We start from the raw sequence: 23,122 nt of genomic DNA, 5'->3' as shown, positions 1-23,122 counted from the left end.
TGAGAAAAGAAACACAGAACTTAACGCAATCTGAATGCTTTAAAATCAGTTATTTTGGGGCGGGGGACAACGACATTGCCATGTGATGGAGTATAATGCCTAACTAATACTCCTTTGTTCAACGATATTCAGTGCCGAAAACAACAGATCTGCAAGCTCACAATGTGTCGTACGACAACAAATAAATCAGGCTTTACTTAAGCTTGAGAGTGACTCACCGAGAAGAGCTTGAACAGGGGATACTGGAAGACCTTCCACTTCTTGTCCTTGTAAGCGATCATTGGAACATCTACTTTACTGAGATACTGGGAGAACAGAAGGATCAGGCACACAGTCCTGAAAAAAAAAGATATACCTTTTTTTAGAAAACAGAACCAGAATCACGGTATTCACCAAGCACAGTAGTAGTACAGGATATTTGTCTTGGTGACACTAGTACAGTCAGATATGGACACAAATGTACACAGGACGTGAAGAAGAATAGATCAGGGGGGTCCTGTTCTTTGTTGAGGGTCAGGGTGGCAGAGGTGTTGGAGCCCTTCCTCACCTCCTGAAGATTTTGTGTGGCATACTGAGTTAAACAGGCAGCCGGCAGGTAAAAGCCAGCATGCTCATATTATTTATGTAATAATATGCATATATTCCTCTGTCCCTGAATTGCCACATATGACAGAGCAGAACTCGTTTCTGAAATGAATTAGAAAACTAGCAAATAGTGTCATTTTTCTACTGATACTATAAGCCTCTTCTTGGGCTGAGCTGACTGTGTGGCGGGAAAGAGCCGGGTGATGAAAGGCTACTGGGTTAAGAAGGATGTGGCTGATTACCATCCAGACATGGCGGCAGGGACTGGACGAGCTGACCCTTTTAAATCCCACAAAGGTTCATTCAATGTAATGAGTTTAGTCAGACATTATCTAGGGCCGGCAGTAGGAAAATGAAGACAAATTTCACCAGTGGGTTGGGTTGGAGTTGGCTAATGGCCAAAGGTAAATCAGAGGGCAACTCCCAGGAAAGCAGCGTCATGAAGATTAAATACTATAGATTAAAGGACAATTCCGGGCAAAAACAACATTCAGCCCTATTTTCCTGTGTATATAAGCAGACCATAAGACCAGTGCTCCTGATATGCAGTAACTCCCAGTCCAACCACCTTAGAACGGGTTATAATGCTCCTCAGGCTGTCCCACAAAACTGCTAATTATTTTTCACAGACGGCGTTAGATGGTTATTAATGCAAAATAAACCAAGAAATACCAGCCGATTCACAAGTCTCACTCTCGTGGGACTCTCGCGGGACTTTGCTAAACTTTTTTTTCAGAGAGCTCCTTGAGGTAAGCAGTGACTTGTGAGTGTTTTGACTAACCATCTAACGATGTATGTGAAAAGAGAGGGTCGCAAATTTAAGCCTAAACAGCCTGACGAGCGTATATTCCATTCTAAACTGGTGGGATTGGGGGAGCTATTGCATAACGGGAGCAATTATTGTGAAAATAAATCGACAGATTTTACACATACAACTTGTTGTTTTTGTCAGGAATTGTCTTTAAAGCAATGTTGTTTTTATTCGGAACAACGTCGATTTTTCTGAGCTTTCACACCGCAAGCATCAATCTGTAATAGGAATAGCTTTGATGCAATATATTTGCCGGCGAGTAATTCACATTTTTTTCCAAAATCGGACAGAGGCCCAAAGATGATTTTGTGAAAATGTGTCACACAAGTTATAAAAATATAGGTTTCAATGATACACCACTGACCAATATGTGCACAAAACCTGCACATTGTCAGCCTTCTGGCTATCCTCTCCAAGCTCCTAGATTTGTTAACACAACTTGACACCTTCCATGTTCTTGAAAATATATTCACACCGTTTCCATCCCTATGCTCGCCACTATGGTGGAGTTTCCAGTGCAGGTTTACTTCTAACTGCATTTTGGCTCCAAATTTTGTTTAAATGAATTGAATTGCTACATTCACACAACACTGCCTGTAGACAGCCGGTAGTTGCCAAGTCGAGTGCATGTTAAGTTGTTTAAATGAATAAACAAGGGATGAGGGAGGGTGGTGGAAATGCTGCAGGAGAGGGCTGGCATGTTTTGAAACAGGTTTGTTCAGTAGGGTACTTCCCCTTGTGTATCTGTAGTTATACCGTGGCCATCATGCATTATTGAACTTTATCACATAACTACACATATAAATAGTACAGTATTAACATTATTTAGGGTCAACATAAAACAAATGTGAATTAGGCCTGTCAACTACGCTAATGAGAAACTGAGAAATGCACAATTCAGAGGCAAATTTAGACCCCGAATCATGCATGCTGTCAATATCTACACGGTTCAGAGTGGATTATCCCAAAAGTTATACGTTGGGAATGGGATACGTTCATCTGCAGACATTTTCCAGACATTTAACCACTTATAAACCCTCAATACCTAGTAAATTCGATATTTGTCTCTGTACTTTTTTTTTCCCTCTACACCAAACTTCGTCACCAAAAATCTACAAGCTGCACGACGCGTCTACAAGCTGCACGACTAAGTGGTTAGTGTAAAAAAAAAACTAAAGGAGAGAGAAAAATCTCACATAGATTTGGCGGACCCCCTGTAGTAACTCTGAGGACCCCTTAGGGGTCCCGGACCCCCTGTTGAAGACCCCTGCTGTAGAGGGTGTATACGTTTATAATTCTGTCTAGGCATGATCTAGTAGTCATTCAAGGCAAGCCTGCATTTTGTCATGTTATCTTCTTGCCGGATGTCTGTGAGATATCAGCCTTGATGTATGGTGGGTTTTCCACTGTTCATATCTACAGTAGCTATCGATTCTCATCGACTTAGTTTTTCCGGTTCAGTTGCTCAAGGCTATAATGAGCTCCAGTTCATATCACACTACTGCTGAAATGCTGTATGTATTGTACATTGGTTCTAACTGCAGCATTATGAGTCACTGTAGGAGCTTAGGATGTCAAGGAATAATCTAGACCAGCTCTGTGTACTGTACAGTAGCTTGCATTTTATCATGGCGCCTACATCTAGGAGGTGTCCGTGGGCAATCTGTATGGTGGGTGCCTCATTAGTCATAGTGTAGTGGACGCCAGGCTCTTGGTTATACAGCATGTCGTTTTCAGGGTTTAGTAATTGATCACTTGTGAACTGAATGTTTTTAACCCATTTAGACCGGGAAAGAATCTGTGACATTTTTAGATTTCTTTGGCTATTAGCAGATATACAAGCTCATAGCGCTACAAGCTTGTAGATCTGCTATTTTTGAAAAATCGTAACATTTTGTGCAAAATTTACAACCAGGCCCTTTACATTTAATTATTTCAAGCCCGAGCTTACAGTGAGGTAGCTTGTAGGCTACTAAAGACACTTGACTGGCAATGAACTTGCACTTTCCACTCACAGGGCTGCTATTCCCCAGTGGGCTCCAGACTTCTTCCCAGCCTCGATGAACAATGACAGTCCGATGAGGTTGATGGTGGGAGCGATGGCTAGAGGCCCGATAAACTTTAGCACCAAGCCCACTAATCCAGATAAGCCCAGCACGATCTGGAGCAGAGAGGAAATCAAGATGGCTCCCTGGATCTTTAATAAAAAGAGAAAAGAGATACATTACTGCTTTTTTTAATATTGTATGTTACATACTGTAGCCTATCAAGATTAGGCTTATGACAAGAATGTTATAGATGTTCATTGAGACATTATTAAACTCCCCTAAATATAATGTGAACTAAAATAACAGGAGAATAAAAAATATCATGCATCCATGACTCTAACCTTAACCCTTCCATTGTGTCATTTTTTACCCGTTTTCAAGTTTAAATAGGTAAAAAGTACCCTTTACATTTCTTTACTGGAACGAGGCTTCATGATATCCTCAGAAATAGCCATTTTAACACAACAAAATGATTTTATCATCATTTTAATTAATTCTGATGGTCTCTATAAAAAAAAGTGACACTTGTGGTGTTAGGGTCCGAAATGACCCGGCAGAGAAGTGTGGCTCAATTCCCCCCAAATTGTCAATATTCAATGTTTACATGTTTGAGAGTGAGAGAGACTTGTCCTCAATTAGCATTTGCTATCAGGAGTAAAATAAAGTTTGAGTTTATGAAAAATAAATGACTTTTTACCTTCTATGGTATACGGGTCAAAAATGACCCTAACACCACTAGTGTCACTATTTTTAATAATATTAACATTTTTTGTGTTCTAATTATTATTCTTAATTATTCTATTATAGCTAGATAACATCATTATCCATTGCCTTCATTATAGGACATTTAATGAGTGAATTTTAACATTTTTATAATAGAAATGAGATATATTGAAAGATGAAACCCTAGCCCTAACCCAACATAATATTTTAAAAAGTGTTTACATGGATATGAATGCATTACAAGTCAGCTATGAGGTGGGAGAAAACAATTAATGAAAATAATTATTTTTTGAGTATTTTGGGCTGATTTAAATCACGGGTCAAATTTTACCCGCTATCACCACAAGTGGATGCTGTTTTCTAACACAATGCAAGGGTTAATGTAACATTACATTACCTAACCAATAGAAGGAAATGAGAATATGAGGTACCTCACGCATCCGTGACATCCACACCTCGTCAGAGCTGATCTGCATCGGGGAGCTGGTTCCGTTCTCCAGCTCCATGGACACCATGACGGGGGCCTCAGGGTCCGGACACTGCCACTTGGGAAGAGCAAGGATGGCTAAGGTCGGAGTGATGAAGCTGAATGTCCCTCCCTGGAGGATTGGTAACCTGTAGTGGGTTAAACACATTCATCGTAATTGGTGTGACACTTCATTATTACAATTACATTCCAAAATAAAGTGACACGTTAAAAAGTATAAAAACATTTGTAGACTATAGTGAGATTGAAGAAAGTCACTCTAAAATACAAATGTTGATGTACTGTCCTAGGCTCAACGAGGCTCAAAAAGAAGTAATGTTGATTTTTTTTCCAAGTAAGTACTTTACTCAACAGAGAGTAATGATCAAGCATTATGATAAGGTAGGTTGGACAGGTTTCTTTAACCTATCCATTTACATTTTATAGACATGAACTCTCAAAAGGGCAGTGGTGGAAAAAGTACTCAAATGTTCTACTTAAGTAAAAGTACCAATACTGCAATATAGAAATACTAAATGTCCAGAATTCAAAATGCACTTGAGTAAAAGTACAAAAGTATCTGCAGATCTACAAGCTCACAGATCTACAAGATCTACAAGCTCACAACGCGTCGCGATGCGACGTGTAGTGAGCTTGTAGATCGGCTATTTTCAAATAGCCTATTTATAAAATAGGGCTAAAGTGGTTAATGTATGTTTTATAATATCATAATTTATATCTGAAAAGTAACTAGTAACTAAAGTTTTCAAATAATTGTAGTGGAGTAAAAGTACAATATTTGCGTAGAAGTCAAAGTATTGGAAATTGGAAATACTCAAGTAAAGTACAAATACCTCACATTTTTACTTAAGTACAGTACTTAAGTAAATGTACTTAGTTACTTTCCACCACTAAAAGGGATTAGACAGGTTTGTTTGGTTACTAGGAGGTTCAGTATTCTCAACAGGCAACTCCCTGGTGTCTTAAAGGCTGGAGTCAACCCAAGGAGAGATCTGATCTACACATAGAGCTTCACGGTGACAAGCATGGCCTGGCTACACACCGAAGCTTAGTATGTCCAGGGATGACCCTGGCTGCCAGGGGGGCAATTGGGGAAAAAAAACAATAATAAACATACAGGCATACGTACGTATACTAGGCACAGCACGCACGCACGCACGCACGCAATATATTAAAAAACATATCCTTTTGACTAAATCAGGTATAAACTGGATTGCATTTAGATTGTTTAGGTTTTCATGGGGAATACATTACCCTATTCTGATTTGAGATCAAATGTGAGGAAAGTGCTTAAAACTCATATATATTGGGAAAATTGTCATTTATTGGTGGTTTTCCAACCAACTTTATCCCATGAATTTATAACATATTTGCTGTCCAATCTGTACTTACAATATATGGATTTGAAAAGCTCCCGACCTGGGGACTGAGCTGGGCCATCAGGTGTATAAGGAAGAGGGGCTACTCTGTTTGTGGCTTTAAGTGGCACACTGTTGCAATCAGCTGCAGCTGTTGATGCCGTGCTCGGACGGACAGACGGACAAACACACTCAGTCACATATACAGCGGCTGGCACAGCTAAAAAGCTCCGGATAAAAAGCAACACGCAAAGGTAAATCCTATCCCTGCTACACTCTGCCTCCACCCATGCCTAGACACCACACCCAGTAGACACTGTATGTTCTGACAGTTCTGTACTGATCTCCACACCCTCTCCAGACCCATAAGTGGCCTTGCCTCTTCACTGTATCCCCACTGATGAGCCCGTCTAACCTACGGTACACACCTAATGGCCCAGCTCAGTCCTCCAATCTGGAACTTATCAAAACTGTACAGGGGAGAAGGTGGACAACCCAGGACTCCCTGGACTTCCAGCTGTCACGGGTTCCCCTAGGCCAAGGAGAGTTGAATTTGAAAAATAAAAACATTAAAAAGACACTTTTACAAGTGAAGAAATGCCTTGTTAAGGAATTTGTTCCAAATAGTTTGTAATATCTCCTATAAATGACACATTTCTCAATATACATATACTGTATGCGTTATAAACACTTTCCTCACATTTGATCTCAAATCAGAATATGGGATTGAATTTCCCATATATGAAAACCTAAATTCAATCAAGTTTCTACCTTGTTTAGTCAAAAATATATATTTTAATATATTTCAGCATAATGGTATCTTTAAATGGTCAATTTTGAGGCATTAGCAGCCATTTTTGAGCTGGGCATACAGCAGATTTAGATTCAGCGCCCCCTAATACCCACAATAACACGTACACGTATGTTAGCTCACAGACCTCTTCTGACTATTCTTGTGGAAATTTGCAGATAGCAGAAGAAATATTGCTTCTTTGGGCAATATGGGTGAAGTACCAGTTGCTACTCCTGATCCTGAATCCATAGATACCTCATATGTTCATACAGTATTGGAGACTCCAATCAAAATTTATAACAGTTTCCCACATTTTGCTATGACTGGTGTGTGGCTGTGAACCGCCGATACCCCCTAGAGGCCATTTTCTTTATCCGAGCGCTTGACACTCGACCCAGAAATGTTCTATAGACCCTTACCTTCAATTTAGCAGTGAAAATGAAACTTTCACATCAATTTGAAATTAAAACAAGAAATTACCCATACCACTATTTCTAATTTTGTGGATATGCGCCAATACTGGAAAATAAAATGTATTCTATGGGTAATACTCTTAAAGTACCAAATGCTACTCCTGATCCAAATCCATACATATCTCATTATGTTCGGATCGGATAATCCAATCGAATGTTATAACAGTTAACATATTTTGCTAGGGGGGGGGTGGGGGGTTGGGAACTGCCGACACCCCCTAGAGGCCAATTTGTTATCTGAGTGCTTGACACTCAAACCAAAATTGTTCTATAGACCCTTACCTTCAAATTAGTAGTGAAAATGAAACTTTCACATGAACTTGAAATGAAAACAAAAGATTCAATACACGGCCCCCAACTATACTGGCTTTGCTAGTAAAAATTGCTAGTAAAAATGTAATACATTTCCGTTCCAAAGCACTTCCGTAGGGGTTAAACACCAGCAGACACTCACATGCAAAATGTGTAGGCCTAGAGAAATGGTCACATAAATATTTTACAAAGTGAAACTTTCACATGAACTTCAAAGGAAAACAAAAAATGTAATACACAGCCCCCCACTATACTGGCTTTGCTAGTAAAATTGCTAGTAAAAATGGAATACATTTCCATTCCAAAGCACTTCCGTAGGGTTCAAACACCAGCAGACACTCACATGCAAAAATTGTAGGCCTAGAGAAATGGTCACATAAGTATTTTACATTTATGTGAAATACTTATTGTGCAAAATATTCCAGTGAAAGATTATATTTATTATTTGAAAAAGTTACCAAGTATGACTTGTAGTACAGTAACTTGTACTGAAGACAATGCAGCACTTTGCACTCACAGGGCTGCGATTCAGAGACAGAGACTCTCATAACACATGGTTGCATTGGACTGGAATGACCTCCGGTTTGAGATTAGACAGGTTTATTTAAAACCTGTCTAATACATCCCATCTAAAAATATAAAAGGGGAATTCAAAAGGAGCATTTACCTATAGTACATACATATTGTACTGTAACAGCAGGAACACTGGTAAAAGTGTGTGTGGAATTGTATGATGTACCTGTCTACACAGTATGTGTGAAAGCACCTTTTTGGCGGTGATGGTGTGTGTGGTGTGTGCATGTACTGTACGTGTGTGCGTAATGTACGTGTGTGTGTGTGTGTGTGTGTGTGTGTGTGTGTGTGTGTGTGTGTGTGTGTGTGTGTGTGTGTGTGTGTGTGTGTGTGTGTGCATGCCTGCGGGCTGGCGTGCGTGCGTGCATGCATGTGTGCGTTATTGTACCTGGGACTGTGTTATTTTATATAAAATGTTTTACAATATTCCCAGAGGCTTTGTCTCATTAACCCATTGGCTGCTTCCCCAGATTGCGCAACAGTTTTCAAAACCACAAATTAAAACCACCCAAATGATGGAACAGTACCAGGGTCGTTACAATCTAGAACAAATCCACAAATTAAAACAACCCAAACAATGGACCAGTACCAGGGTCGTTACAATCCAGAACAAATCCACAATCAAAACCACCCAAATTATGGACCAGTACCAGGATCTTTACAATAAATAACAATGGAACTATTTCAGTGCTGATCGGGCAGGAGAAATCTTATCAACTGTATAAGTGCTGTCTCAACTAGAACCATGTCTTGCTGGCTTGAATGATTTACTGCCGTGCAAATCTTTATATGCGCTTAGTTGACCTATAACCCAGAGGTGTGTAAATACGTACAGCTCAACTGAACACTGCTGTGTCTGGGCATGAACCTGCACAAACCACTCCAGGGTAAACAGTGCTATGTGGTAATGTGCATTGTTGTGGGCAGGCATGCAGTGCTCATTTGGTATGATCTTGCACTCTATTTCAATGACGTGACGCGCACGTCGCTTAACACCTACACTGCAAGTCACACAATGGACAATTGATATGCATCTAAGCTTATTCCTATGTTAATTCGCTAGGTGTGAGTCGGGAGCCTTTGAAAACTTTGTTGAGGTGCGAATTTAAAGTAGTTTTAAATCTATGCGTGTGCCTGCGTGTGCTCCTGGTCAAATAGGTTCCGGCACGGCGTGCAAGGCCGTCCAGTGAGCATTGCACCCCTGGTTGTGGGTGAGTATGGCATCTGTGTGTCGTGGTGAGGTGAATGGTGGATATAGGGGGTGGGAGTGGGGGTTGGAGTTAAAAACTCCAGTGGAGTTTAGTTACAGGTAAATACAAAAAAACGTAAGTTCTCCAGAGAGAATTTCAGTAAACAGAAACTTACACACGTCAGGGATTCCATTCCATCCCAGTTTTAGAATGCTGAATGGCTGCTACTGTATGGATGCTTAAAACTACTGAACTTTTGACGAGATTTTATTATTTAGCAACAGAAAGGGAATTATTCCAGCTGTTAATCCGGTAAACACATCTAAGGCACACTTCAATAAATAATGGAGGAGGGGGAGGAGAAATGGTATATCTGAATACTGACAGACCCCAAAAAAAACACACCAACGCATCTTCATCAGAAAACTATTTTAGTTTTTTGCCAACCTGTTTGAAGAGCTGACATACTTCCGTTACTATTGCTAAATTCCCATTCCCAAGAAGCAAATGCACATACAGTAATATATGTGTATAAGGATATAATATAGAGAGATAGATAGATATACATGTGGCTCGTAACAAGCATTGCATGTACAGTATGTGTATAATCTCTCTATGTAAGTATGTAATATAATCTGTTCGCACGCACGCACGCACGCACGCACGCACGCACGCACGCACGCACGCACGCACGCACGCACGCACGCACACACACAGTGGCGTAACGCAGAATCGCGGGGCCTCCCCGCGGGAGTTTCACGCTCGCGCGTGCATGTGCGTGCACAACCTGAGCGCACGCGCGCGAAAAATGTCGGGTCTAATTCGGTTCTATTTGACCAATACAAATCAACTTTTTTCTTTTTTTTTGCTGTAAAAATATTTGTATCAGCGCAGACGGCCCCCCACTATACTGGCTTTGCTAGTAAAAATTGCTAGTAAAAATGTTATACATTTCCGTTCCAAAGCACTTCCGTAGGGGTTTAACACCAGCAGACACTCACATGCAAAAATTGTAGGCCTAGAGAAATGGTCACATAAATATTTTACAAAGTGAAACTTTCACATGAACTTCAAATGAAAACAAAAAATTCAATACACAGCCCCCCACTATACTGGCTTTGCTAGTAAAATTGCTAGTAAAAATGCAATCTGGGAACCCAGAACCAAATAAGAATGAAAAACAGCGCCCTCTGCTGTTTGTACTATCTCACTTGGCTCTGGGACAATGGCGACGTAGCACACGTGCGCAAAGGAAACCGGGGTTTTGGTCTGCCTTCAGCTTTCACTTCCGGTGGTGCCACTATTTTTTCATTCCCACTAACAATATTTCTACACGGAACACTAACACCACTTCTCCAGAGAACATGGATCGTTTTGGTTATAAGCCCACTTGTTTCTATGATGAAAGAGTAAGTTAAAATGTGAACATCTTTCCGTGGTTTTGTCTGCTCCGCGGACGCTATTGTTAAATTAGTTTGGGTTTGTTTCGAGGGGGAAAGATCGACGGACACGTGAATCCCGCCCACTACATTTGATTGGGTAAAGCGCGGCCTGCTTCCTGATCTGAAGGCACGCCCACTTGTAGCCCAGTGCGTACATGTTATGACGAGCCTTCACGACAGATTCCAACGCAGAGCAGAATCTGTTCTTGAGAGATTAGTAAAACATTTATACATTTCCATTCCAAAGCACTTCCGTAGGGTTCAAACACCAGCAGACACTCACATGCAAAAATTGTAGGCCTAGAGAAATGGTCACATAAGTATTTTACATTTATGTGAAATACTTATTGTGCAAAATATTCCAGTGAAAGAATATATTTATTATTTGAAAAGTACCAAGTATGACTTGTAGTACAGTAACTTGTACTGAAGACAATGCAGCACTTTGCACTCACAGGGCTGCTGCGAGTTTGTGCGTGCACAACCAGAAAAAATTCTGGTCTAATTCGGTTCTATTTGACCAATATAAATATTTGTATCAGCGCAGGCCCCCTGCTGGTGGCCCCCCCACACCGCATCGCTCTCCGTTACGCCACCGCACACACACACACACACACACACACACACACACACACACACACACACACACACACACACACACACACACACACACACACACACACACACACACACACACACACACACACACACACACACACACACACACACACACACACACACACAAGAGAGATTTGCCTTGTACGCCCAGAATCATTGAAATCCCATTTGGAGGAGGATTTGAGGGAGATTTATGGGTCTTCTGTCTGTGCAAGACATGCTCTTATTCAGTGTAAAGTGGTACACCGTACCCACTTCAAGCTTTGTTGTCTAGAATTTATGATGGTGTATCTCCAGCCTGTAATAGATGTCAAGATTCTCCAGCAGACCTCATGCATATGTTTGGGCTATGCCCATCCCTTCATTAGACGGACATCTTTAATACTTCAGAGATAACAGGGGGAAATATAGAACCAATTAAGTTTGGTGCATTGTTCGCGGTTTTCCCTTCATTGCCTTCCCTCTCGAAATAAAAAAAAATTCTGGCTTTTGTCACCCTATAGGCTAACTGATTTTCATTTATTGGAAATCTTCTGTCTCTCCCTCTCATACACACTGGATGAGAGCTTGTCCTTTATTTTTCTTAGACTGGAAAAAATCAGACTCATTGAGTGGCTCCGCCAAATTTGGGAAAATATGGGGTCCATTCTTTCAATTTGTGAGGAGGATAAATGTAGCTTTCATTCCTAACCGAAGCATCACCCATTTTGGTCTGGTGGAGTATTGAAATACTAAGGACGCTTGGGTGCACTAGTAACAGCGTAGGTTTAAACTGAAAACCTAAAGAATGCCCTGGGCATCCAATTTTCTCCAAAGCCCTATTGCCGGAGTGTTGTGCTGCTATGCAGATTGCAATATACATTAAGACCTACAGTATATGGTTGAGTTGACTTGACTTTCCTTCTCGTCTTGTGAGGTATTTTTTTTGGAGGGGAGAAAAGTAACTGGTTACATGTCAATTGTTCATGTAAAACGTATTTATATTAATCTATTCAATGGTTGCATGGTGGTTGGCTGAATACAACGAATGCTTCTGTAAAAAAAACAATAAACATATATAGATACTCTTTATAGAGTATCCATCTCTGTGAAAAAATATTCCTTTCGTAAATCCCCAACAGGAAAAGAAAGAGAAGGTATTAATCCTCGCTAATGAAAAGATTCTGATGCACTTCTTTCAAAGATCGGGGAATTTTCCCTATTTTTTCAGGGGCTGTCCAATCTTGTACCGGGGTCTTAAGAAGAACACTTTCACTCAAAGTGAAAGTGTTCTATCCATCCGCAGGCAGTGAGGCCTCAGTTCAACAACTTTCTGAAACTTTGACTGACTCCATTATTTAGAGTGAAGGGTGAATGTAGGCAACACACTTGCATGCACACGGAGCCACACACTCACACATCACCAATGATTTGATTTGACTTGACGTTTTAATAAAATTTAATTTTTAAAACAAAAACAGATATTGGATAGCTCTTCTCTGGCCAGGACCTGGATCTGTCGTCACCAACCTAGGCGTGAGAATGGACCCCCACCTCAACTATGAGGCCCACATCAAACATTGCACTTTCCATTTTAATAAAGCATTCGGTTAGCTATTCCGGTTTTACCCCCTAGGTTTTCTTTGCCCCCCTTGCTTTTTTAAAATTGTTTTTAAACCCTCCTTTTTAGATTGTTTTAAGCAAATGTTTTTGTATTCTGTACTGTAGCACTTTGAGATTTGTTTCAATGTCATCTTTGTTGTTTTATCCCAAGCTTTCTCTGAGTATTCAGTAAATGCAAACACTTTATGTTATCTTATGTTATACTGTATGTCATCAAATATACTTAATTAAATAAGTGTTGTGCATGCGTGTGTGCGTGCGTGCGTGCAGCCTAAAATGCAGCAGAAGCCAAGTGAAAAGAGTGAAGAGAGAGAGTTTATGAAAAATTCATAAAAACTTGTTGGATGACAGTTGATGATAACATTAATGTGTATTAGGCAAACCAAATTAATGATTAATACAGTTAATCTTTAACTGTATTTTATATTATTAATAATTAAGAAATACTATATTTTAAATAGTGGAAAATCAAGTAAAGTCAATACTGCAAGTCCAATCACAATTCATCTTGAATGAAAATAACTTTTGTGTTCAATAAAATCTCTAATCTGTAGATGCTCATGTGATCCGTGTGACCCCTACTCCAGTCAGTGAAGTGCATAAAAACAGTGTTTTATTTGATTACCTTCCTGCCCTGGTATTTGGCCTTTGTGCCCTCAAAAAATGACCACCAAAGGCCAGGTGGCCTTGCCCCTAAAGTGACGAAATTCCAGGCCTGCTGAGGAGATAACAGCTTTTAAAGGATTAACAAAACAGTTAGATCATGAAATTTAAGATCAGGCTCTGGAGCAGTTGGCACAATTTTATAGGGCCCCTCCCTGACCTTAGAGCTCTTGAAACGGACACATTTGGGACATGTTTTGAACATCAAACTCATAGGGGATGGTAGTATTGGAGGAGTTTCATAGGATTAGGCCGGATTAAGGTTCGCAGGTGCATATCGTAAGGGTTAGAGTTAGGTCGACTGTGGTTAAGGTTAAGTTAAGGGGCTAAGTAAAGAATGTAAGTCAGCCGCCACATATTGGCAGAGACGCTGTTACTTATACCCATAGAGTACTGAGTCCGTATACCCAAAATTGTTAAAATGTAAAAAATAAATAAATAAGTGAGTGATAGGCTTATTGTATCATGAAGATGTATGACATGATTTTGTGAATGTAACCATATAAGTATACCTTTAATATTTGTGTCCTTGTATGCTCTCCTTTATGTGGACATGAATGCATTGTTAAAATGTGTGTGTGTAATAATAATAAGTGTGTGTGTGTGTGTGTGTGTGTGTGTGTGTGTGTGTGTGTGTGTGTGTGTGTGTGTGTGTGTGTGTGTGTGTGTGTGTTACCTCGTTCCTACAGCAGTCTGGAGCAGGGTGCACAACCCTGACACAAAAAATATGGTTGAGATGAGCTGGCTCTTAGCAGCGTTGTTGTCACCGATGCAGAGAGGCTCCGACAGAATCAGGGGGATTGCAATGATCCCTCCAAAGGCTAGGATATAGTGCTGTGAAAACAGATAAATGACAATAGTTCTAATGCAGAAGATATAAGGAAGACAGAAGAGAAGTCTTTATTTTGGTCACTATCTACATCTGTATCCTGTTACTGGCTGCTGTAACATAAATAAGCTTTCTGGGTAAAGCAAGGCACTATTGCTGCCAGGGTTGCAGGTTCTATCCCTGTGTACCTCAGCAGGTAAAATAGAGTTAGGAGTTTGGTTCTGACAGTAGGCAGCCATTCTCAGAGTGTGTGCCTTCCGGTTACAATAATTCTTGTTTCCCTGTGTTCGGGTGAATGCATGTTTGAAGCGTAATGCCACTGCAAAGCAAGAGTAGGCTATAACACCGGTTTTGAATGTTTCGCTTATCTAATACCAGGTGTCCATAGGCACAGGTTTTTGGATGGATGGGTTTATGTGTTCAATAAAACCTCTGTGACAAGGGGCTGGGAACTCATTGCCTTGCAAATTGTAAATCTGCCAGTGGACTGGCCACAAAGATGCTGTTTGAATAAATGATACTGGACATACAGTACATTAACCCGATCTCTGAGGAGAAAATAAAAGAAGGAACAGAGAGAAAAATAATTTGAGACAGATGTTGGTTATCTTGTACAGATTTATGGGGTATTATCAAATTCACAGCGTACATAAATCAGAGGAAAACAGCCAAAGCCATTCAAAACCATCGCTGAGAATTTTGGGAGGGCACCCAACTTAGCGTTGCAGGTAGGTCTAGGGCTCACATCTTCACTGTCTATATTTGACCAGATTAAGCTCTTCTCTGCATTGTTTTAGTACAATGATTGTTCACAGTTGAAGATGTAAACTACAGAATGTGGAATTTAACCACTGAAACCTTCTAGACTCAGTTGGCTCTGTACTTGAACTGCTTTTTTTCTGTCTACCAAGCTCAACGCGTTGCAACGCGTTTTGAGCTTGTACAGTAGATCGGCTATTGTTGGCTAATGTTCCCCCCAGATTATGTTGGGTTCAAGTGGTTAATCACTTGAATTCAGGTCACTGACATTTCTCTCAGATATAATGAGCCCTTTCGGTCCCGGCACCAGAACAAATCTGATGGCTGGGCTTTATTTTTCTACTACCGGGACATGCATTAAATAAGCACATGAGAGCTACAAGACTGTCAACAGACCAAGGATGAATAGCCAGATAGCTGTTCTAAGCTAATAGTATATTACATTAGACTAGAGCATACTTATACCCTTACAGAATGAATATTGCTTGACAATCATATCGCTTGTGTGTGCACAGTAAAATACCATCCATTGTTTGCCTAAATCCTTATTTATTATTATTATAGAAAACATAGAAGAGGAAAAAAGGAAAAAAGACCTTATCAATGATCAGCATAATACTGACCTTATCAATGATCAGCATAATACTGTATAATGTTTCATTAATGTCATCAAAACAGTCTTAAACACAGCTGCATCTCCATTGACTAGTCTATCAACCCGTTTTTTTTTATTTGGTAAACACTACTGATTTAAATCATGTATGCCTATACTTATACTACTGGAAGTGTGGTGGTGTATGTAAATTGCTACACTTTTAATGATCTCTATGGGGAAATCCTCTACATTTGACCCATCCTAACTATTAGGAGCGGTGGACAGTCACCTAGCAGCACCCAGGGAGCAGTTGGGGTGTTGAGGCAAGGATGAGTGTTGGTGATTTACTTCCCCAGAATGCCCAACCAGATTGTTCCGAAACTGGAAACGTTCAGCCATAAAGCTCCTCTAACCTTTTGACTACCGCTGCCCCCCTTTGTAAGGGAAAGTGTATTTTGTTAGAATATTCCCAGGTGATGCAATTCTCATGAGTTTTGTTGTGACTCACTTTGGCTGAAAGTTGGACTGAAGGGAAAGCAGAAAGTCAGCCATTTTGGCATAATATCAGTCTAATGCAATTGTAGATGTTGTTCTAGATCAAGTTAATAGCCATCAACATATTGTCCAGCTTTAAAGCATAACATCCTGCCAAGGCACTGGCTCTGGAGATGGATCTATTGGATCTATTGTAAGGCCATTACAATAGATCCAGCTCCACGGGCGAGGTGTGTGTGCTAAACAAATTATCACCTGTCATTCATTATTACCCTCAGTTGGATAAAGGTCAACAAGGACAACAACAAATGCCTAGGTGATAATCTATCATCCACCAAGGCTAGTATTCTGAAAAGAATAATAACTGTAAAAGCATGGCACTTTTAAGGGTTGCCTTTTCTATGCTAAAGGAAAACTTTGTGTGTTTTGAAAAAGTTTGTTTTGCATATTCTAATCTAGAGAATCTTAAATCAATTCTGAAAGAACTGAATCATCATCATGCTTCTGTAATGTTACCTAAAGGAAGACATGGATGTTATGGCAGAACAGTAGCATAAAACGAGGGGCCTACTGTGCAGTGACAGAACCCCTGCCCTCCATTATGCATATATCCCAAGAGCCTTGTATGCATATAGTCAGATCAAATTATATAAAATATCTATGTTGATGTGTTGTATGAAGTTAATCACCATAATACCATTGCTAGAGCTGCAGTCTGGGACCTGGAAGGTTCCTAGCCTGGAAACCAGACGAATCTGCCAGTGCAAAAAAAAAAGAAATAGCTCTCAGCAGATTTGGTCTGGCCCTGCTTGGTTGTGATGGAAAGTTGTGGGGCACCAATCAGGGCCCAGTATGCAAATATGGGGAGGGTTTATATCACCAGAGGCCTTTTTTGAATTCGCCCCTTGGAAATGCAGGTTCCATACTGAGATTTCAGACTAATATCTACGCAGTGATATTAGTCTGGCCATGCAAGGCTAGAAGGTTCACGGTTCACTCCCTGGCTCCTCCTTGCATCATGTCAAAGTGCCCTTAAGCAAGATGTCACCGCCGCCTGTGTGTGAATGTGTGTGTGTGTGTGTGTGTGTGTGTGTGTGTGTGTGTGTGTGTGTGTGTGTGTGTGTGTGTGTGTGTGTGTGTGTGTGTGTGTGTGTGTGTGTGTGTGCGTGCGCACGCTTTGGATGAAGACACTATATGTAGACCATTCGATTGAAAGCTTTTATATATGACTGTTAACCCATTAAGACCTGAGGCCGATTCTTAATGGGTTAAAAGAGGAATAAACTGGATGAGCTACATTATGCACAAAAGGAGGTATAAAATATAACCAGCATGTGTGCTGAAACATGAACAGCTTCACCTGGTTGACACTGTGACAGAGCACGCAGATGTACTTTCAAACTCTGTTGATTTATGGGGTGTGTGTAGTGGCTCAGCCAGTGCACAGACCATTATGCTCCTATAGTGAGCATGAGGACCGGGGTTCGAATCCAACCTCCGTCTTTTCTCACATATGTCTCTCCTCTATCTCTCTAGCCTTGGTTTCCTGTCTCTCCACACTGACCTATCTGAAATACAGCATAAAAAAACTATTAAAAAAGAAAAATATTGATTTATAAGCTCTGTTAAAAGTACACTGAATGACTGACTGCCTGCCTGTTAGACCTGAATTTGAAATTGTAGATGTTCTCTAGATAACAAATAAAATAATGGCCATCAATAATAGCCATCAATATCTTATCCAACTTTAAATCATAACATCCTGCCAAGTCACTGGCCTTACAATAGATCCAGCTCTGGAGCTGTGCCGTGGCAAAAACTGTAAAAACAGTTCAAAGACAGTAGTTGGGCACACAACTACTATTTGCTATGTTTTTGTATTTTTACTGTTGCAACAGCAAACATAAGACAAGCACAAACTTAGGTCTGGGTGTGAAAATGCACCTGAACTTTAAACACCTGTGTAAAACCTCATTCTACCGCCAAACTCTGTCCCATACTCACTCCGTCTGATTCCGAAAAGCTTATCCATGCCTTTGTATCCTCTAGGCTTGATTACTGTACCGCACTTCTCATTGGGATCCCTAGTAAGAGCCTTCAAAAGCTCCAATACATTGAGAACAGCGCTGCTAGGATCCCGCTGAGAGTGTGTATACGAGCACATACTGTAGCCCCCTCCCTCCATTCACTGAACTGGCTTCCCCTCTCGGACTGAATAGAAGATCCCTTCAATGTATCCATGGTTCTGAACTGTCCATAGCCCACCAATGAGACACAGAGTGAGTAGACAGAAATGGTGCCATCTTATAATGAACATTAGTGATCAATTATATGAAGACAAGGTTGAAAGTGCTTCTTTAAAGCTGCAATCCGGAAATTAATTTAATGAATACAACTTTATTTCAACCAATCTGTATGGTAGAGCATGTAAACACAAAATAACTAGTATATTTGCAGTGGTTGAAGGTGGTCTCCCTGCTCTTCCATTAAAATATGGAGGACCCTGGTGTCAGGTAGGACACATGCTGATTGACAAGTAGCCCTGCCTGAAGCGCATACGCCCAATATCTCCCCTGGCCTAGCAGGGCTTCCCTGTTGGAAGAGTGGCAGATGTTTGGTCTCCCGCACAGGAAACCGGTGTTTGAATCCTGGGTGTTTATCTCTCTCCGTTGGCAGAGGACATAAAACCGGATTACCGCTTTAACCCATTGAGACCTGAAGCCGATTCTACATGTCTCCTAAATCTCAACTTTTCTGAAAAACGTATGTTTCTATATCAGTGGTGCTCAATCTTTTTCATGTCAAGGACCCCCAAAATTATATATAATTGGCCGCGGACCCCCATCAAAATATTTTGTTCCAGGGACCCCAAGAAGCAAAGATTTGAGTTAAAAATGTTTGCTTTAAAATATATATATATTCAAAGATTTGCACACATTTTCAAGATTTAAAAAAAATAGCAGATCTACAAGCTCGTAGCGCGGCACTCGGTGCCACGCTATGAGCTTGTATATCTGCTATTTTTTAATAGCCAAAGTGTAAAATAATGCTTTTTAGCTCAAATCTAAAAATGACACAGTTCCAGGTCTTAAATTAAATAAACATTGACTTTAGTTAATGGAGGAGTTGACACTGGCCATTGAGGGGGTGGTGTGTCGGTCATGATGAGTGTGGCTATCCTTTTCTGACAACCTTGACAATGTTAGCGTCACATTCTGCCCATTGAGCCATACATAATAGAACCTCCAATCCTGGCATGACACGTTTTTATTAACCCATTCAGACCTGAGGCCAGCAAATGTCTTCTAAATCCTAACATGTTGCTATAGCAGTGGTTCTCAAACTTTTTCATGTCAAGGACCCCCAAAATTATATGTATTTGGCCACGGACCCCCATCTCAAAATATTTTGTTCCAGGGACCCCCAGAAGCAAAGATTTGAGTTAAAAATGTTTGCTTGAAAAAACAAATATATTCAAAGATTTGCACAACTTTTCAAGATAAAAAGAAAAATAGCAGATCTACAAGCTCGTAGAGCAGCATATCTGCTATCTTTGAATGGCCAAAGTATAAATTAATGGTTAATTGGTTATTAAGTGGTTACACAGATGCATTTTACGGTTTTAATGGGTTGAAGGGGAATTATTCAAAAATAAAAATACACTTTTGTTTGACATAATTAAACACATGCAAATTTTAAGATTATCTGAGCCCAGCATGGCTGATGCACACACTTTGCAGAGATCCTGTGTAACTAATTATTACTGTATGAGTCCCATCTCATGGCTGTTATGCTGTGAAGTTCAACCCGAAGTTCAACCTTCTGAGCGTCTCCGTGACACATTTATTAACTAGTGCACATAGGATGCCGCTTGAAGCGATTAATTTTCTTCTGTGTGATCTAGACTTACTGGTCTTCAGAAGAAAGGAGCAAAGTATGTCAGCAGTAATGGGAGTGATCACACTGAGACACGTTGTAAGAAACACGTCGCCAGAAAAACTATTGTATTCCTATAGTATGGCTCTCATGCGCTTCGCTCTTGAGCCGCAACAACAGTAAAATAATACATCACAGCTGTAGATTAATACTGCATTCAGCCAAAGCTACAAAACGACAAAGCGTGACCGCCTAATTTAATGCCAACTTAAGTCGTTGTTGAAGTGTTGTTCAAGCCACACTGCATAATTAAGGGTAATCACACACACGGATGGACGGACAGGGTGCAAAACATACTCTCTCTATAACGAGGAACAGGAATTGTGGGGGAGAGGGAAGAGGAGTGGAAATGGTAAAACCAAAGCATGATTGTTTGATGCAGTGAAAAAAGTTGAGTCCAGCTCAACTTTGATTTGTAGCGTGTCACACCCGTCACGTATAGCAACGAGTGTTGGGTGTGACACACTTTGTAGCTTCATGTCGCTGGCTTCCTTTGAAAATGACTTGTAGCCTGTCGCTTTGATGCTGCCATTGTGAGCATAGCATAATGGAGGTTAGGTTATGTATTGTATTCATCTTTCTGACTTTGAAAGTTATCTCCTCTCTCTCTCGCCCTCTCTCTCTCTCTTGCTCTCCTTTTCTCTCCGCCCCTCTCTCTCTGTCTCTCTCGACTTTACATAATGTCTACATGTTCTTGAGAATTATTAATGTAGTGAGGTGCCCACCAATCCAATCAAACTGTCCTTGAGCAAGGCGTGAGAGTCATAACCTACCTGGAAGCCTAGCAGAATGCAGAGGTACCAAGGTGGTCTGTCATTGAGGGAGTAAACCAGGTCCTGACTTTTATCAACATCATCCAGGGACTCTGTGGGACTGTCCTCCAGGTCTGCAGTGGGGGGCGCTTCACCATCTTTGTCTGGGCCCTTAAAAAAAAGGAAAAACAGTAACACTCATCATTTTCTACCTAAGCAAAATAAAATGCTAGTTAACAGCTTATATTTGAGAGAAGTTCAAAATCTGCTTCGTCAGTCCCTGTATATGCCAATGGTCAATGCACATGTGTCATTTCAGATTGTTTGACCCACCCCTTGAGGAGGAAAATTAATGAAAACCACCATGTATGTGTATAATGTCCCGTTCCGATGATTGGTTATGTCACTGTAGCACGCTCTGTGGGTTCTTGCAGACAAAATAGAATAGAATAGAAATACTTTATTAATCCCGAGGGGAAATGAAGAACCACAGCCGCTCTCATCAGCAAATCACATCCAAGGCAATAAATATATAAAATAGGCAATGGATGAGACTGTTTTGTAATTAAAACTTCTGCACTTTATCAATAACTCATATGTATATGAACAACACAGGAGGATATCGGTGCACCAAGTCTCTATAGCCCAGCCTTCCTTCCTAGGTCTGCTGCTTGCTATGCGTTTAAACCAAAGTATTTTATAACATTTGCACCCTTGAGCAACATCTCTGTCTCTCTGCTGGTGTTCTATCTGGTGTGTTCTATCGTGTGTGTGTGTGTGTGTCTGTGTGTCTGTGTGTGTGTGTGTGTGTGTGTGTGTGTGTGTGTGTGTGTGTGTGTGTGTATAACCCTGAGCCTATGTTCAACACACTACAATTTTTTTGTTTAGTTTATCTCACAAGCAGTAATTTATAGTTAAAAGGACTACAATTATTACAAAATAAATGACAGTGACATACATAAAAACATGTATTTTTCTTCTGGGCAAATGAATGCAGGGCGTTTGATTCAGAATATGTGCAAATCTAAAACATAAGCATTATCATCATGTAAGTATCAAGCATCAGAGCCTATATTGTATATGGTACGTGTCTTAACTAGTAGGCCATCGGCACCCCCACTGTATGAGCCACTTCTATGATGTTAATCCTCAGTACCGGCTGGACAATCCATTTCCTTTACTTGTATCTCTTGCGTTTCCTGAAGCGTTGCAGGACTTTGGGCCATGACTCTGTCTTCTACGTACACAACGATGGCTTCTGCTCGAACCATGTTCAAACCCAGGAGCAGTCTGCCAATAAGTGTGAAGTCCTCTCCTCCAACCATCAGCACGTTCTCCACGCGGATTCTATCCCCGCACTCGGCTTCCATGTGGTTCTCGATCAGCATCAGCTTGGTCACTTTCCACTGGCGGCTGGTGAAGTGAACAGCGGCGAACAGCCGACTGTACTCCTTTTGGACCACCGCTGCATGTTGTTGGTGTTGCTCTTCAGGGTCAATGTACTGCAGGGAGGTCTGGACAGAGACGTCTGTTGAACAACACTGGATGGTAGGCTGATACTGTGAGAACACTGCTGACGGATGTGGGTTGGGAACACGACACCATTGGGTTTAAAGGTGTTTAATCTTCTAAACATGTGAAGACAAGTGCTCCTTAAAGTCACTGCCATCTTGATGTGTTACATCTATAAGGGTATCCTATATTAAAATTGTCTAATGGGTGGGTGGTGGGTGGGTGGACCGCGTCACTATGACTCATACATAACCATAGAGTTCACTATGACTCAGACATTCCCACTTAGACATTCCCAACATGTACTTTTATTTTGGCAAATAAACTCTTATATTGTACTTTTGACCTCGTCGTTGTGTTGTGTTTGGGGGTTTAAAGAACAGTGGGTTAAATATCACTTACCAACAACAAAGCAACATGCTATGTAAAGTTAAAATCCTAATTCAGATGCCCACTCATCCAGGTGCCCAGTTATCTCCACCCCTAAGTGCCCACTCGTCCAGGTGCCCACATGTCCCTAGTGCCCACTCGTCCTAGTGCCCGGTTATCCCGGTGCCCACTCATCC

General features: G+C 40.8%; 1 protein-coding gene across 1 annotated transcript in view; it reads right to left on the bottom strand.

Moving 5' to 3' along the window:
* LOC308092284 (solute carrier family 23 member 1) overlaps positions 1-23,122 on the bottom strand; it is a gene marked incomplete at its 5' end in the record, with an annotated part of 82,315 nt that overhangs the window by 38,334 nt on the left and 20,859 nt on the right. The window contains 6 exons of the mRNA XM_080438132.1: positions 219-336; positions 3,412-3,593; positions 4,599-4,782; positions 14,355-14,512; positions 21,066-21,215; positions 22,226-22,546. Coding sequence (XP_080294258.1) covers positions 219-336; positions 3,412-3,593; positions 4,599-4,782; positions 14,355-14,512; positions 21,066-21,215; positions 22,226-22,546 — 1,113 coding nt within the window. The remainder of the gene's footprint in view (positions 1-218; positions 337-3,411; positions 3,594-4,598; positions 4,783-14,354; positions 14,513-21,065; positions 21,216-22,225; positions 22,547-23,122) is intronic.

This window comes from Gymnoscopelus braueri, assembly GCF_963280865.1.
Source record: "Gymnoscopelus braueri genome assembly, chromosome: 9".
In the NCBI taxonomy this organism is placed as follows: Eukaryota; Metazoa; Chordata; class Actinopteri; order Myctophiformes; family Myctophidae; genus Gymnoscopelus; species Gymnoscopelus braueri.
Note: the sequence above shows the minus strand (reverse complement) of the source record. Positions and strands in the feature narration are given on the sequence as shown.